This window comes from Protopterus annectens, chromosome 8.part1, assembly GCF_019279795.1.
Source record: "Protopterus annectens isolate FY-2018-M chromosome 8.part1, PAN1.0, whole genome shotgun sequence".
Lineage (NCBI taxonomy): Eukaryota > Metazoa > Chordata > Ceratodontiformes > Protopteridae > Protopterus > Protopterus annectens.
The window spans coordinates 484,223,649-484,241,487 of NC_056742.1; the positions used below are offsets into that span (position 1 = coordinate 484,223,649).

Sequence of the window (17,839 nt, forward strand, 5' to 3'; positions counted from 1 at the left end):
GCAATTTTTCTCTTGAAGCTGGCCTTAGACGTTTTTATAAGTGCCTGTAGTTTTTTGCTAATACTGATCAGAGATGCCTTCCCTTTTTGGGATTTTGCTCTATCATGTAGTAGCTTCCTCCTTCATATTGTATAGTTTGTGTATGGCTGGGGTCCACCAGACAGGACGTCTGCCTTTGTACGATTGGGTCTTGGTTTTATTTCGGATTGCATGATCCATGAATTCCTGAAGGTGTTCATAGAATGCATTTATAAAGGATTCTGCGGTCTGGGCCGTATTTTCCACAGGCCCGGGGTCTTTGAAGGATTCCACCTCGGTTTTGAGGAGTGTGAAATTTGCTTTAGAGAAGTTTTTCACTGTGGTTTTCTGGGCAGGGGGTGGGGTCGGGATGTGAATATCCAGTGAGATTAGTTTATGGTCTGATCTTACCAGTGAGGGATACACTTCTGGTCTGGAGCATAGAGTCCCCATGTTGGTGATGATCAGGTCCAGTATGCTTTCCCCTCTTGTGGGAGTGGTATCAAGTTGTTCCATAGCATTTGAGTTTATAAATTCTAGGAACCTTTGGGCTAGGGTGTTGGAGCTAGAGTAATGCTCCCAGTCTATGTTTGGGTAGTTGAAGTCGCCCAATATAATGGTGTTTGGAGAGACCTTCATATTTTCCAGTGTTCTCTGGAAGGCCGAGTGGGGTTCCTGGGTTTGGGAGGGTGGTCTGTAGCAGGCTATAAACTGGAAGGCAGTTTTACCCACTGTTAGTTGCACATGGATAGTCTCTGATGCTTCGTGCTGTGCCACCAACCTGGAGGTGTGGGTATCTTTGACGAATATTGATACTCCCCCTCCTTTTGTGGTTCGTCCAAGTTTTGGGGCCGAAAAGCATGGTATGAGGTATAACCTGGTAGTGCTGGGGTGCTCTCGGGAGCCTTGAACCAGGTTTCTGTTACTGCACAGATATCGATGCTCTCCATGCTAAGGAGAGTTTTGAGTGCATGCATCTTGAGGTTTAGACTTCTGGTGTTGAGTAGCACTACTCTTAGTTTCTTTTCCCTTGTGATACCTATGGAGGTGGGTTTGTCTCTTGAGCCTTGCCTAAAAAAGGCACTATGGGGGTAGCAAGAGCCTTTGCCAATATCTGAAAGCCCAGGGGTGACAGGTGCAAGCCGTCCCTAGTGAAGCACCGTCGCTTGTTGAGCATGTCATCCCAGGCTGACAGGCATTGGATCCCCTTTGAATGACACCAATACTTAAGCCAATTGTTGAAATTGATCATCTTGTCTTCATATTGTGGCATAATTCTTGGTGAGGGTAAGATGCTACTCAAGGTCAGGGTCATACCGGCCTGGGCTACATGCTCAGTGAGCTCCTCTATGTCTCTTTTCATGTAGTCCAGGGAGGTACGTCTCAGGTCATTCACACCAGCATGGACAATGACTGAGTCATATTTGTACTTGCCTTGGAGTGATCTGACTGCTTGTGTTATGTGGTGGATCCTAGCGCCCGACAGGCAGCTCACCATGACCTTCTCCTTGTTCAGCCTGGTGAGCGGGACGTCAGTGTTCCTGACGATAGAGTCACCTATTACAAGTGTATCAGGTGTGTTGTTTAGCCTTAAGGGCTGTGACTGTTCGGCACACTGGCTTTGTGAGCTATGTGTTGCACGTGTTTTGTTTTGGGGTAGCAGTTGCTTGGGTGTCTGCTTTGGAGGTCTCTGCTGCTTAGGCAGATTTTTATTTAGAGCCTCCGAGTATGTTTTTGTGTGTTTGTGTTTGGTTTGCTGTCGTGGTAGGTCTATGTGAGACTGGAATTGTAGTGAGTGTGGTTTCCTTCTCCTCCTGACTTTTTACGCCAGTACTGAGTTGAGAGAGCTTAGCCTCCAGTTTGGCTATATGGTTGCATCTCTCACATGTGTTGGAATTTGTTGGGAGGAGGAGAGGGTTGTCTGTGTACATGAGGCAGTTGTAACATTGCCTCCAGATTTCCAGATTCACCAGCTGGACTGGAGAGGAGATTGACAACTGACCTTTGGACATGCTAGAATAGTATTGGGAATTCCTTTATAATTGAAAAAAGGGGAGTTTGTGAGGGTGTAGTGCTTTTAATTTTTTAGTGCTGACTTATATAATTGCTTTAGTGAGCAAGTGCCAGGTAACTTAAATGCAATGTGTTACAGGTAACTTAAATGCAAAAATGACAAACAGTAACTTTCTTTCAAGTGAAACAAGGAAATAAGTACAGTAAACAATGCAGATATCACTAGGGATCCACAGAAGCGCTGAAAAGCCGCATTTTAGGTGGAATTAGCGTTTCAGGGAAATAACAATCAAACAAACAACAAGCATACAAACAAAGCTAGATTCAGCAGGCCTGGATCTAGTCTATGCTACAGCAAACAAGGTGTACCAATTTCAGTAAGAAACAGTTCAAATATGCAGGCACTATAAGCCTTTAACCAGAAATTCCCAGCTCAGAAGGGCAGAGTCCAGCCTCTCGTCCCACAAGAGTGCAGACCTCAAACCTTCTTAATGTAAAATAACTGGCCTGAAGCCCAAGTGTTTAAACCAGAACTAATACACTTTTAGAATAACAGACACTGAGCCATCAGTCAGCAGTTCCCAACTTAGAAGGATGTAAGTTACCTGTTCTGCCACTACAGTGCAGACCACAAACCTTCTTAATGTAAAACAACTGGTCTGAAGCCCAAGTGCTTAAACTAAAAGGCTTATAATGAGTTACACCAAGCAGTAATACAATTGAGTACTTTTAAGATGACGCAAAAGCAAAATAAAGTAGGAAGAAACACAAATACAGTAAAAGCAGATGAGATAGGCCCAGGAGGAGTATCCAAGTGCAAATTTACAAGAGGGGCGGGCAGTTTCAAAGCCACCAAGATTAAAACCAAGACAAAAACAGGGAAGGGGGGTTGGGGACCTACTGAAAAAACAGTCACAACTTCCAGCTGGATATTGCTCAATGCAACACAAACAAATTACTTTAAATCGTGTATTATTTGATAAAAGTGCAGATAAAAGTTTACTTAACTCCACTTATGCGTTCAGTTGATTGTATGCAGGTCTTAGCTGGCCAAAGCTCACAGTTTAAACAGAAAATAATTTGCTGTGCCACTTGTATAAGACAGAAGCTGAATAACAATGAAGTAAACTACCCCCACCCACTTATCACTGGCTATGCAGGTTTTTTAACAAGCCTTAACTGAAAATACCACTTGTATAAGACCTACTGAAAAAACAGTCACAACTTCCAGCTAGATATTGCTCAATGCAACACAAACAAATTACTTTAAATCGTGTATTATTTGATAAAAGTGCAGATAAAAATTTACTTAACTCCACTTATGCGTTCAGTTGATTGTATGCAGGTCTTAGCTGGCCAAAGCTCACAGTTTAGTTTATGTACTTAGCATAACGTTCCACCTGAGTTGTTGGTTTTCATTTGTCTTCAATTGCCCTTCCCTCCTTCCCCCACCTTGTGTGGACTGTGTAGTGGACTGGATGGAAGAGTCATAGCCCCTCTATCCTGGCTAACCTTTCCCTTGATAAGCCTTTCGTTGGTTGTGCCAGGTTTATAGGCATGTAGTATAGTTTGGGATGCTGCTGTTCTGCACCTAACTCGATCTGAGAGGATGAGGGAGACAGGGGCATTATGGGTAGCGGAGGAGCTTGGACTTTGGATACGATGCTGGAGTTTGCGGCAGAATCGGATCCGTGCCAGATCTGAGTCCCTCAGGTTGAAGACAAATGAAAAGCAGCAACTCAGATGGAATGTTATGCTAAGTACATAACTTATTTTTTTAATAGGCTGTGCAATACCATTTCCTCAGTGCAAATTACGTTGATGGGTGCAAGTTGAAATAGCAGCAGCAGCAAAAAAAGGCAAACCCAAGGTAAATTGGTGCATCCAACATGCTGATGTGCCCTTATTAGACAAGCTTAGCAACTGCATCTTCCATTGCCCTTCTGGGAGTTCATGGGAACACGACACAGACCAGATTGCTTGCTGCTTGAATAGACTATGCAATACCATTTCCTCAGTGCAAATTACTTTATTGGGTGCAAGTTGAAATAGCAGCAGCAAGAAAAGACAAACCCAAGGTAAAATGGTGCATCCAGCATGCTGATGTGCCCGTATTAGGCATAAGCTTAGCAACTGCATCTTCCATTCCCCTTCTTGGGAGCTTATGGGAACACGACACAGACCAGAGTGCTTGTTGCTTGCTTAGAACACTTGCAGAGGAAAACAGAAAGGTGTGGTATCTTAAGGGTAACACTTCACCATTTTCCTTTCTTGGCTCATTGACTTGTTCTCACTGAAGGTCATATTGGGGAGGCGTACATTTTTCAAGGAAGTGTAGAAAAGTTAATTTTGTGAGGCAGATGATTCGAATCCACCCTAAATTTTCATAAGCCATTTCAGAAGCAAATAAGTTTTATCACCACAAACTATAGAAAAGTTGTTAACTGACATTCTTGCTGCCATAAAAAGTTGTTGCTTCTTTGTTAAAGGTTACTTTAAGTTACATTACCCTAGTAGTAAATTTAAAATTTAATATGAATTCTTTCATTTTAGACGAAATTGCATTTTAGCAGATGAGATGGGACTTGGCAAAACTATTCAGTCCATTACATTCCTCTCTGAAATCTTCATGACTGGTATTCGTGGGCCTTTTCTTATCATTGCTCCACTTTCCACCATTACAAACTGGGAGAGGGAATTCCGCACATGGACGGACTTAAATGTCATAGTTTTCCATGGCAGCATGATCAGTCGACAGATGATACAGCAGTACGAGATGTATTTCAAGGATGCTCAGGTGGGTGTACTTCAGAGTCATACAAGCAATTATCTCAAGGTTCTAATTTGTGAACTGCAGTACTGTCTCTTTTGCACAGCAGATGTTTTAGCTGGTGTTCTGAAGCATAGTATGATGGAATTTGTCTAGAATTTCTAGTGCTTGTTTTAGTGTGTTTATTGAAATGTCAGTCTCACTCGTACAAAAAAAAATCCTGCAGCTGGTGGCACTCTTGTATACCACTTTCTCAGTATTCCTAATTTTGTCTGTATCATCATTAAGTAAAGCTTTTTGTTCTATTGAAGTAATTTATTTAGTTAAATTTAAGTACTTTGCCCTCTGCTTCATCCTATGGCCTTCCTACCCTTTGTTCCACCTCCACATCATGTCTCCAAATGGTACTTTTCTTTTCTGGACAGTCTCGGATATTGCTGTGTGGCCAGTCAGTGAACCTAAGGGTGTCGTAGGATTCTTGTTGGGTACCCTTTAGCCAATCGTATTTTGATTTAGATCATACCAGTTACGCCACCCATGTCTCAGTGCAGTGTCCGTGGTTGTGTCCAAGGACTAGGCATGCAGTGGTCATATGCAATGTGTCATCCTACCTCTGCTGCAGTTCAGCCTTGCCCACTACCTTTTAAATTTCTTTGACTATTCCCCTCAGGACAACATCCCCAATTTCCACTAGGGATCACCCAACTAACTGCCTACACCACAGAGATGGGTTCACCCTTCCCTCAATTCTTCTCATTCGGTCAAGCTGCTAATCAATCCCGGATCAGCTGAGTTGTAGTTGGGCCTTTATCCCTCTACACTACCGGAGCTGCTAAGTAATTGCTTTTTCTGACTTGTATACACCTGTAATTCAGGAAGTATCTGATTCTGTTCATAGGGGTCGCTGCTATAGTATCGTTCTTATCCATGGAAATTATCTGTTAGTGGCAACCTGCTAACTTTCGCAGCTTTTGGACATCCTCAGATTAGAGCTGAACTCCTCTCCCTGCCCAGAATGTTAGTGTGGTGAGGAAATCATTCTGTGTTGCGCAACTTATAAACAGAGGTAAGGCATCTAAGTCCAAGGATGTCATTGTTCCACTGTATTTGGCATTCATCAGGCCTATCATTGAGTACAGGGTCGCCTTTGGTGTGTACCTAACCAGGCATATCCGCAAATGGAATGTCCACAGAGGTTCCTCACTAAAAGAATACAGGGAGTAAGTAAAATGTCCTGTGCAGACCGCCTCAAGGCCCTATCTATGTATTATTTCTCCTACAGGCTTTTGAGGGGAGATCTATGCCTGGCATACTGGGCATTGTCAGACTCCACTCTGATGGACCTCCTGCATATACACAAAACAAACAGCACCAGAATTACCATTTCTAAAGACTTAAACCTTGCCTGTGATATAAATAGGACCTGCTTGAGAGATAGGCATATATCCCAGAGACTACCCCATCTATGGAATAGGCTCTCCATCCATGTGAAGCAGAGTTCCTCCCAACTTGGGCAATTGGATGGGAAACCAGAATTCATCTCTGGTCTGGCACCTATGTCTCTAATAGACACAGTAACCTGTAAATGGTTCTTCTCCCAGGCCCATGCTTACATTTATCAAGGGTATCAGAACTTGTCAGAGATTTGGGATGCATGGCTAGGCTTAAAAAGAACATTGTGGGTGTTAGCCTAGTAAACACCTGTGAACCTATAAAAAGAACAGCAGTCTGTTTCATTTTCCATTTTTTTTTTGCCTTCCAAAATGGCCCGTCATCAGTAGGCCTGTCTGTTGGCTTCATTCAGGTGACTTCCACAGAATGATAGATACTTCATTTGTGAACTATTTTTAATGTGCTCTACTGATTGTCTGTCCTGTGTTTATCACATTGTCTTCAGCCTGTCTTATTTTGTCCCTGGAAAAGAGTGCCTGTGGAGACAAATTCTGAGGAACTGTCATTTTCATTTCTTCTTCATGGAAGAAAAATTACTACGTTTTTTTTTTTCCCATTTGAATGCTGTGGCAGGAAAAGATGAAGAAACATACTATCAGTAAAACAACTTTTATAGGTGTAACAGAAACTACCCAGCAGCTAAGTAATGGCCATTGATTTGCATACATTTGTTTTGTCATTTTGAGTAATTAGGAGCTTTGGAGAAACAGTGCAGGGAATTTGAGACCAGAACAAATCTTCCAAAAACGCCATTTCAGCTTAAAATATGACTACCACAACATGAAAACTGTTTTCTCCTAAAACATATACTTGGAAAGGTTTCACAAAGTTACAACTTTTAGCTGAAAAGAAGTCCAGGGTTCAAACAACATTAAATACTGTTCAAGTAATTCCAAATCCCATTTGGAAAACACTTTGATAGATTTCATATCTGCAGAAGTTTAACTCTAGGTGTAGTTTTGCCATTGAGGAAACAACATGACATCCTTCCACACTGCTGTGCACTCAAAAGAAATTAAAAGGGACTGCAGGGAAACACACTTTGAACTTAAACACAAATATGTTTGCTTCCATGGAGTTTAAGCAGTGTCAGACTGATTTAGTCATATGTAGATACTCAATCTGTACACATGTCTTTGTGTGTGTGTGTGTGTATGCACGCGTGTGTGTATGTTATATAATAAAAGACTGCTGAACAGCTGAGACAACATCTATTAAAAATTTTAACTGTAAGGTGATACCGCAAGAGGTTGTTCATAGGATCATAGGAGGTTATTAGTCTAATGGCCCCAGGGCCCTTACAAGCCTAGCCAAGTTGACCCTTGTTCCCAAGAGTGTCTGTTACAGGTAGATACTAAATTAGCACCTATTACCTATATCTAAGAGGGACACAGATAAAACCCCCGGGGTGAATTTACGGTTTCTATTTGTCCAAATTACACTTAAATAGGGTCAACTAGGGGCTCTGCTTAACGTGGATTGGAAGTCTGCTCCACAGATGAGGTAACCTCTGTGCGATAAATCTGTCCCTCCAGCAAGTTCTGTTGATGTCACATACCAGGTTAAGGTCTCTTGAGCGTGTGACACATGTACTGTTTGACTTACAAATTTGTAACATTTCCATTAAGGCAGGGTTGGGTATTGCCTTATATGCAAGACACAAGTCGCCTCTGAGCAATCTGTACGTCACAGAGTAAAGAAACCATGATTTCAATCTGTCTGCATAAGACGTGCTGGAGACTTTGAATTTTCTTTGTAAGAAACCTTAGCAGTTTCTCCAATTGCAGCAGGTGCTTAGAGAAGTACATACCCAAGGGAGCATAGTACTCTCTTATTGGCCTGATGAGGGAAGAGTACAGTGGGTGTTATAACTTCCTTTTTTTCTGAAGGCAATGGTCTTACTTATGAGGTGAGCAACATAGAGTGCCTTTCTTACTACTGTGGAGACGTGGTGATCAAAGGTAAGATGTTCTTCGCCTTTCACTGTTGCAGTCATCACATTTGGGTTGTCTGCCTGCAGGTAGCCCTCAGCCGGCCTGAATACCAGAGTCTTTGGATTTTTGCATCAGATGCTGTCGCTTCTTCCATGACGTCAGGGGTATAAAACTTGCAGCTGATGCCATTACATCAGTCTTTCTTGCTGTGCGGTGCCCGAAGCAGAAGCAGTTCGCAAGTGCCGGTCGTCCGACTCCTAAAATTTTTGTTTTCGAGTTTCAGACCTGAAGTCTTCAAAAAGATAAGTACCCCATTGGGGATCCTTTTTTCCTTGTTCTAACCGATGTCATAAAAAAATTAACAATTGTCTTGCCTGTAGAAAGCAAATATCTCATAGAGATTTTAATTCTTACTGGGTCACCTGTCTAGGCCCAGACCACAGTGACCCTCCGTGTCGGTTTTGTGCCTTGTTCAACGCCCAAACTATTCGTCGTCAGGCTGTTTTTGTAGATGAACACTTTCGTTCTCGATCTCCTTACTCCAAAATGGCTTTGTTAAGCCATCTGACTACCGATCTTCCGAAAAAGCGTAAGGATAAAGACAGAGACAGACAGCATAGGTCCAAAACTGCCAACGATGCTTCCGTTAAGCTAGTCACCAGTCCACCGGTACTCAGTGAGGCGCTTTTGCAGCCCCTGTAACCCACCACTACAGATTCACAGGCCTCTACTGAGACCCATTCGGAGTCCGGTATGCCGCGAGTTGCTTCGACTATGGAACCTGCGGATGTCTCTACCTTGGATGAGTCTGGAGCCGCTGTGCAGGCACCGGCTTCTGAGGTGTTTTCAGGCCTACTGACTTTCATATTAAACCGACGATTTTGTTTCAAGCTCGAAATACTGAATTCCTCAGGCCTAAAGCTCGCACTACGCCTAGAAAACCGACCAAACCGCATACTCAGGCCCATATGCCTCAAAAACAAATGATTAGAATGGTTGAAGACCTTATTACCTTAATTAGGGGAAGCCAACCTTCCCCCTCTAAGAGACCAAGAACTGATTTTCTTTCTGGTTCTTCTGATCAGGAATCTGATATCTCTCTTGCTTCTGACTACCAGGATTTACCCTTATCTACTTATGAGGATTCTGATGCAGAGGATTCATTCCCTCTGCTTCCCCACCAGAAGATTTTTCGTTTGGTGAAACCCTGCATACCCTTATGGAGCATTTCCACTGGGAAAGCCAGGACTATTCTGAGTCCAAAAAGAGACTTGGGGAATTTTTACTCCTGCCTCAACACAGGCCTCTATCTATTTCTCCTGTTCTGGAGATTGTAGATGTTTTCTTGGAATCTAGCCTTACACCGGACACTTTGCCTCCAGCTCCCAGGAAACCTGACAGGTACTACAGAGTTACCTGACTCTCACAAATTCCTCTTCAAGAATCCCACTGCGGATCCAGAGACCATTTCTCAAGGACCAAAAGGCATTAAGGCTACTACTGCCAAAAATCCTACCCCTTCTGATAGGGACTCTTGAGCTTTAGACAGATGGGGTAAGAGGGTATACACTTCTGCTACTTTGGCCATTAGGGCTTTAAATTGCCAGTTTCATATGTTAAAGTATCAGCAGCATATTATGAGACTGTTAAAACAGAAAATGATGTTGATTCCTGACTGTGCTGAACGCAAAGAGTTACAAGAGTTAATGCATTCTGCTGAACAAGTTGGTAAACATACTTTGCAATGTGGTTTTGATGCTTTGGAAGCATCTTGCAGGGCTGCTGTCACTGGGTCTGTACTTAGAAGGCATGCTTGGTTTAAGGAACAAAACTTGCCAGATCATGTTAAAGCTAAATTACTGGATGCACCCTTAAACTAAGGCAGTCTTTTTGGCAACAAAGCAGAAGTCCTCAAAAGGTTGGAGGAAAAAGCTAAATCTATGCAAACTGTTAAAGATTTCTTACAATTACAGCCTCCTAGATTCAATAGGCATTGGTCTTCAAAGAACTGGTCTTTTCAAGTCCCGTCCAGGCCTTCTCAGTCCAAACCCAGGAGCAGCAGACCACTAAGACTTCAGTCTCAGGCTATGCACAGATCTAAGCTGTGGGGGGCACCCACTTCCAAAGCAGGGAGTAGTAATCCACCTCCCTTTGGAAAAATGGCACAATGACTTATCCTTAACTCTTCCAAGCCCTGCTCAACTACTGGCTCCCTTAGAAGGAAAGCTCACCCTGCATGCAAAAAACTGGGAACTCATTACCCAGGACAAATGGGTTTTAAACAGTTACCCTACAGATTCCACTTCCACTCATTACCAACCCTAAGTGGATGGCCTGACCTCCCCCCAAATCAGTGGGCAGAGGCCCCAAAACAAGTTCTCTCTATCCTCAGTACCAGCGCTATTCATCCTGTCCCAGCAGAACAAAAGGGACAAGGTTTTTATTCCAGACTGTTCCTGCTTCCCAGAAAAGAAAACTCCTGGCATCCTATCCTGGACCTGTCTATTCTCAACACCTTTGTGGTGGTTCCAAAATTCAAAATGTTAACTCTACAACAGCTCCTTTCCTATGCTAGCCAAGGATGCCTGGCTGGCAACCCTAGACTTAAAGGAAGTTTACCTGCACATCCCAGTAAGGGAATCCTGCAGACAATACCTACGTTTCAGGCAGGCTCCATGCACTATTAGTTATCTGCACTTTCCTTTGGCTTATCTACTGCGCCCAGGGGATTCACAAATTCACAAAGTGCCTAGCTCCAGCCATTGCATTTTCCAGGCAGAGAAATATTCATATTTACCCATACTTGAACGATTGCCTGATTCAGGCAGAAAGTCAGGACTTGCTATTACAACACCTGGCATTTGTAAAGAGACTTCTAACCTCACTGGGTACACCACCAACGAGAAGAAATCACACCTAGTACCCTGCCAACAGATTGTATTCCTGGGAGCAAGCTTGAACACAACTTCCCAGGTGGCATTCCTTACTCCAGAGAACATGGAGAAACAAGTTTATTTGACAAACTACTTCGAGTTACTCTCCACAAAAACCCAGCTCTCTGCAAGGAAGATCCTGCAAGCCCTGGGGTTCATGGCCTCTTGCATTCTGTTAATTCCATATGCAAGACTGCATATGGGGAAACTTCAGTGGTATCTGAAAAGTCTATGGTGTCCACATTCTCAGGACCTAGAAACAATGATTCCTATCATTCCTTGTCTAAGGTCAGAGTTCCTTTGGTGGGCAGAAGCCTGCTACCTCAGCAAGGGACTCCCTTTCACTCTATCCCCTGCCTCCCAAACCCTAACAACATACGCATCAGATTATGCATGGGGGGGCTCGCATGGCAGGGCAGTGCATTCAGGGCAAATGGACCCCAAAACAGATGCACCTGCATATCAGTCAAAAAGAAATGTTAGCTGTATAGAATTCTGACAGCCTTCAAAGACCTTATCCTTCCAGGATAACTACTGGTATAGACAGACAACACCACAGTTATGTGGTACATAAACAAGCAGGGGGGAACCCATTCCTACCCACTCTGCAGACTAACCATGGCCCTGTGGAACACAGCCTTGAACTACTAAATGAACCTGAAAGCTCAATTCCTGCCAGGCAAACTAAATTCACTGGCAGAAGATTTAAGCAGAAATCTCATAGACCCACACGAATGGAAACTGGAACCCAAAATATTCAAGCTCTTGAACGAATGAGGGACACCAGAGGTAGACCTGTTTGCTTCCCCTTAGAACTACCAGTTGAACAAATTCTGCACCAGAACTCCCCACAGTCAAGCTTGAAAAGTGGATGTCCTGTCCTTTTCCTGGGAAAGCCTCTCAATTTATGCCTTTCCCCCTCTACCTCTCCTCTCGAAGGTTCTACTAAAGATCAAACAGGACAAGCCGAGGACAGTACTGATTGCCCCAGACTGGCCACGCCAGCACTGGTATCCCCTTTTGCACAGTCTGACAGTGCTACAATCATGACAGCTGCCACAGACCCTCTCCCTGCTGTCCCAGCAGGCGGGCCGGATTCTGCACCCGCAGCTTCAAACCTTGAACCTTGCAGTCTGGCTAATTCCCTTAGCTCACCCTTAGCAACCCAAAGCAAGCAGGTGCTGGATGTCATTCTTGAGGTAAGGAGGCCTAGTACTAGAAAATCCTATCAGAAAAGTGGAAAAGATACTGTTCCTGAAGCCAGGCTCAGGGGAGGGACACAACAGTGCCCAGCTTACCCCATATTCTAGATTATTTAACAGAAATGCTGCACAAGGGCCTATCTTTCTCTTCAATTAAGATTCATGCCTCTGCCATTTCAGCTCATTATAATACTGAACCACCCTTCTCTTTCCCCCTGCTAAAACAATTCCTTAGAGGGGCCAAAAATTTAAGGCCCCCCCAGGAGCGCTCCTACTCCAGCCATCCAGCCTGGGACCTTAACTTTGTATTGGAAAAACTGAATCACCCCCCTTCCCCTTCGAACCAGCTGCTACAGTAGAACTGAAATTCCTTTCCTGGAAAGCAGCCTTACTTCTAGCCATCATTTCAGCAAGAACAGTGTCTTAACTGCAGCCCCTCATGGCAGTGGAACCCTTCATTATCTTCCTTGTGGACAGGGTTTCCCTCAGGACTAATCCATCCTTTGTGCCCAAGGTGGTGTCTAGTGTGGCTCTAAACCAGTCCATTCATTTGCCTACTTTTTTTCCCTAATCCTCAAAATAAGGGGGAAAGGATACTGCATTATCAGGATGTGCACAGATGGCTTAAATTCTACTTGGACAGAACTAAGTCTCTCAGAAAGTCTGACCAGCTGTTAGTTAGTTTTGCTGCAGGGGCAGAGGGGAAGGCCATTTCAAAGCAAACCATTTCCAAATGGATAGCCCATTGCATCCATTTCTACTACAAGCACCATGGAAAACCTACCCCACAGGGGATAAAATCACATTCCACTAGGGCTGCATCTACCTCTACAGCATTTGTCAGAGGAGGCCCTACCAGGGACATCCTGGAAGCTGCCACCTGGAGCTCTGCACATACTTTCACCAAGCATTACCACCTGCCTATCTTTTCTAAATCCAGAGCTGGAATTGCCACAGCAGTCTTACAGGGTCTGATTGCTATCCCCAATGCTCTTTAACTGCCTCCACCCTTCCTTAGCTTTGGGAATCGACCCAAATGTGATGACTGCAACAGTGAAACGGGAAGAACATAGTACAGTTGTGTACACTTAAAATAAATGTAGATGTTCGAGTGTATTCACTGTTGCAGTCCTGGTTACCCTCCCTCCAACCCCCCCCCCCCCGACTTCTCTTGGCTCTACCTTTCCTTTTTGTTTGGTATGTATTGTATCCTGTATATTTGCTTTTTGCTGGGGGTGTTCCATGCCATATAATTGCTTCCCATTGTGGGGGCACCTGACATCTGGTGTATGAAAAACTGATGTAATGGCATCAGCTACATGTTTTATACCCTTAACGACCTGATGTCATGGGAGAAGTGACGGCATCCAATGCAGAAATCTGAAGACTGGTATTCATGCTGGCTGAGGGCTACCTGCAGGCAGATCACCCAAATGTGATGACTGCAACAGTGAATGCACTTGAACATCTACATTTATGGTAAGTGTACACACCTGTACCTTTGCTGTCAACCTGCATGCCCAAGTCTGTCACCAGTGATTGTGTGCTTTAGGTGTTGCTATTTATGGAGTAGTTTGCAGGAGCATCACCCTTACCTAAAGGGATGATGATGCATGTTTTGCATCTAATGCAAGTCCATGACTTTGGCACCAATCATTAGTCTGTGTAAGTCCTTCTTGCAGGACATTGACATTGTTAGGGGACTGAATGACTGTTCTTAGTTTGTAGTCGTTGGCAAAGTTTGTCAGCCACTGACCTTTAGTTTTTAAATGTACTCCAGAGAAGTATATTCTGAGCAGTAGGGGCCCCAGAACAGACCCCTGTGGTACACCACTGGTTACTGGTCTGCTGGAGGAGGCGGAGTCTCCTATTTTGACTGTATGAGTTGTGTTGGGGAGCCAGTTTGCAGCCCACCTGACAATATATGGGTTGATACCCAGCTGAGTGAATTTGTCAATAATGCCTGAGTGGGGGACTTTGTCAAAGGCCTTGGTTAAGCCCCTAGGTAGGCCGTATGCACAGTTTTACCCTTGTCAAGGGCTTTGGTGACTGTCTCAAAGAAATCCACCAAGTTTAACAGGGGCAATCTCCCTTTGACGAATCCAAACAAGGTAGGTTTGAGTGTTCGTAGATTATTTATATCTTTGTTGATGACGTTCATGATGATATGCTACATGGCCGTGCAGAAAAAGCTGGTTAGACTTCTGGGTCTGTAGTTCACGGGGTCTGTGGATGCACCCCTTTATGCAGAGAGATGCTGGCAGCTGATGTTCATCGTGTTTCACTGTTGCAGTCATTACTCTTGGGCTATCCTGCTGGCAGGCTACCCTCAGTCGTCCAGAATTCCAAAGTCTAGGTCCGGCGTCGGTTGCTGTCGCCTCTTCCCTGACGTCAGTGCGCCAGGGGTATAAAAGATGCAGCCGACGCCATTTTCTTCAGTCTTTCTTGCCGCGCGGTGCCCGAAGCAAAAGCAGTTCGCAAGTGCCGGTCGGCCTACTCCTGAGATTTTCAAATCTGAATTTCGGATCCGAAGTCTTCATTAAAGCTAAGTACCCCGTTGAGGAAACTTTTTTCTTGCTCCAGACCGATGTCAGAAAAAGTTAACAATTGTATTTCTTGTGGGAAGCAAATACCTCATAAGGATTTTCACTCTTACTGTATTCCTTGCCTAGGCCCTGATCACAACGTTGCTAGCTGTCGGTTTTGTGCTAGATTTAACCAATGCACTATCAAGCGTCGGTTCGATTTTGCATTTCATTACTTCGGCCGAAGATTTAATTATATAATGCCGTCGGACCAGCCGACAACCGGTGTTTACAAAAAATGCAAAGACAAGGAAAAGGATAGGCATCCGAGTTCCAAAACCGACGACGAAGCCTCTGCTAGGCCAATCGCCGGTTCGTCGGTTCTCAGTGAGGCACTTTTGCAGCCCCTGGCGTCCGCTACCTCAGAGCCACAGGCCGCTTCTGACTCCCACGTGGAGCCGACTGGGCCTCTGGAAACTCAAGGTATTGGACACTCAGAAATCATTCCCTCAGATGGGTCCGGAGCCGCTGAGCAGGTGTCGGCTTCTGAGGGTGTTTTCAGACCTACACAACTATATATTAAGCCATCTTCAGCTTCAAAGACTAAAGCAGCTCTAAAGACAAAGAAACAAGTACAGCATTCTCCTTCTCAGACTTCCATGCCTAAAAAACAGATGCTCAAAGTGGCCGAAGACCTAATTACTTTGATCAGGGGCTCCCATCCCCCTCCTGATAAGAGGCCTAGGCAAGAGACTGAGTATGATTCTTCTGATCAGGTTTCTATTTCCTCTGATTCCTCTTCTGAACAGGATTATTCCATGCTTCCCTATGAGGATTCTCATGCTGAAGAATCCATTCCTTCAGCCTCTCCTCCTGAGGATTATTCTTTTGGGGAAACCCTGCATACCATGAGGGAGCATTTCCAATGGGAGAGCCAAGATTATTCTGAATCTAAGAAAAGGCTCAGAGACTTTCTGCTACTTCCTCAGCACAGACCCCTTGCTACCCCCACCTGTCCTGGATATTGTAGATGATGTATTTTCAGTGTCCGGCCTGTCCCCTGACTCTTTACCCCCTGCACCTGCTAAGCCAGATAGGTACTACAGGGTCCCGGATTCTCATAAATTTCTATATAAAAACCCCGCTGCTGACCCAGAAACTATATCTCAGGGTCCCAAAGGGGTTAAAGCTTCCACTGCAAAAATCCTTGTCCCCTCTGATAGGGATTCTAGGGCTCTAGACAGATGGGGGAAAAAAGTCTACACTTCTGCTACCCTGGCTGTAAGGGCTTTAAATTGTCAGTTTCATATGCTTAAATATCAGCAATATTTAATGTCACTGCTTAAACAGAAATTGCTGACAAATACTGAAGGTTCAGAGAACAAAGAATTGCAGGATTTATTGCATGCAACTGAACAAGTGGGAAAGCATACTTTGTAATGTGGCTATGATTCACTGGAGGCCTCTTGCAGGGCCGCTGTTACAGGTTCTGTTATTAGAAGGCATGCTTGGTTAAAGGAACAGAATCTGCCTGATCATGTAAAAGCAAAATTATTAGATGCACCATTACAGCATGAAACTTTGTTTGGTACTAAAGCAGAAGAGGTGTTGAAAAAAAATGGAGGATAAAGCAAAATCCATGCAGATAGTCAAGGATTTTCTTACAGGTGCAGCCACCCAGGTTTAGCAGGAACTGGCCCACTAAAAATTGGTCCTTTCCAGTGTCAGACAGACCACAAAGAGGCAGATACAGGCGTCCCAGAGGCAGATCTCAGCCCCAAGGCTCATACAGGCCTAAACAATGGGGTGCTCCTACCTCCAAAAGCGGAGAAGACAAATCACAACCTTACAGGAAACAGTCCCAATGACTTCCCTCTTCCAGATCCAAGCACTTTTCTTTTGGCAGCCCCCTTAGGGGGGAAAACTAGCACTTTTCTCATCAAATTGGCAAATGGTTACCCAAGACAAATGGGTTCTGAAGATAGTGTCCCAAGGCTACAGGTTCCATTTTCACACCCTACCAAGGTAAAAAGGTATACCAGACCTGCCACACAATCAATGGGCAGAGGCAGAAAAACAAATTTCAGCCCTCATGGACATGAGGGCCATTCAGCAAGTACCACAACAAGAGCAGGGGCAAGGATTTTACTCCAGACTTTTTCTAGTACCCAGAAAGGACAAAACCTGGAGACCAATACTGGACCTGTCAATTTTAAATACATTTCTGGAAGTTCCAAAATTCAAGATGTTGACTCTAAAACAGCTACTGCCCATGCTGGGCAAGAAGGCTTGGCTCGTAACTTTGGACCTAAAAGAGGCATACCTGCATGTCCCATTCAGACAATCTTGCAGAAGATACCTCAGATTCATAGCTGGCTCAATGCATTACCAATTCTCTGCACTGCCCTTTGGCTTATCTACTGCACCCAGGGTCTTCACAAAATGCCTGGCACCAGTAATAGCGTTTTGCAGACAAAAAGGAATTCAAATATATCCCTACTTGGACGACTGCCTAATTCAAGCAGAGAACAAAGACATTCTTCTGAAGCATCTGGCGTTTGTAAAAAGATTACTAATTGGCCTAGGGTACTCAGTAAATGAAAATAAATCAAACCTAGTGCCCTCTCAAGAGATAATATTCCTGGGTGCAAGCTTAAATACAACTACCCAGATGGCTTATCTCACGCCAGACAAACAAAAGCATCTGACTACTTACTTCAAGAATTTGGCAACGCAAACCCACTTATCTGCAAAGAAAATCCTGCAGGCCTTGGGTTTCTTGGCATCTTGCATTCTACTAATTCCATATGCCAGACTGCATATGAGGAAACTACAATGGTACCTAAAAAGTTTTTGGACTCAGCATTGCCACAGCCTGGAGACAATAATTGCACTAATTCCCTTCCTACAACAGGAGTTTCGATGGGCAGAAGCCTGTCACCACAACAAGGGTCTTCCATTCAGTTTACCCACAGCCAGACAGACACTGACA

At 44.2% G+C, this 17,839-nt stretch overlaps 1 protein-coding gene across 1 annotated transcript in view; it reads left to right on the forward strand.

The window, feature by feature from the left end:
• The window catches only part of CHD9 (chromodomain helicase DNA binding protein 9), a 2,842,495-nt gene that overhangs the window by 1,338,661 nt on the left and 1,485,995 nt on the right, over positions 1–17,839 (forward strand). The window contains exon 12 of the mRNA XM_044082017.1: positions 4,585–4,828. Coding sequence (XP_043937952.1) covers positions 4,585–4,828 — 244 coding nt within the window. The remainder of the gene's footprint in view (positions 1–4,584; positions 4,829–17,839) is intronic.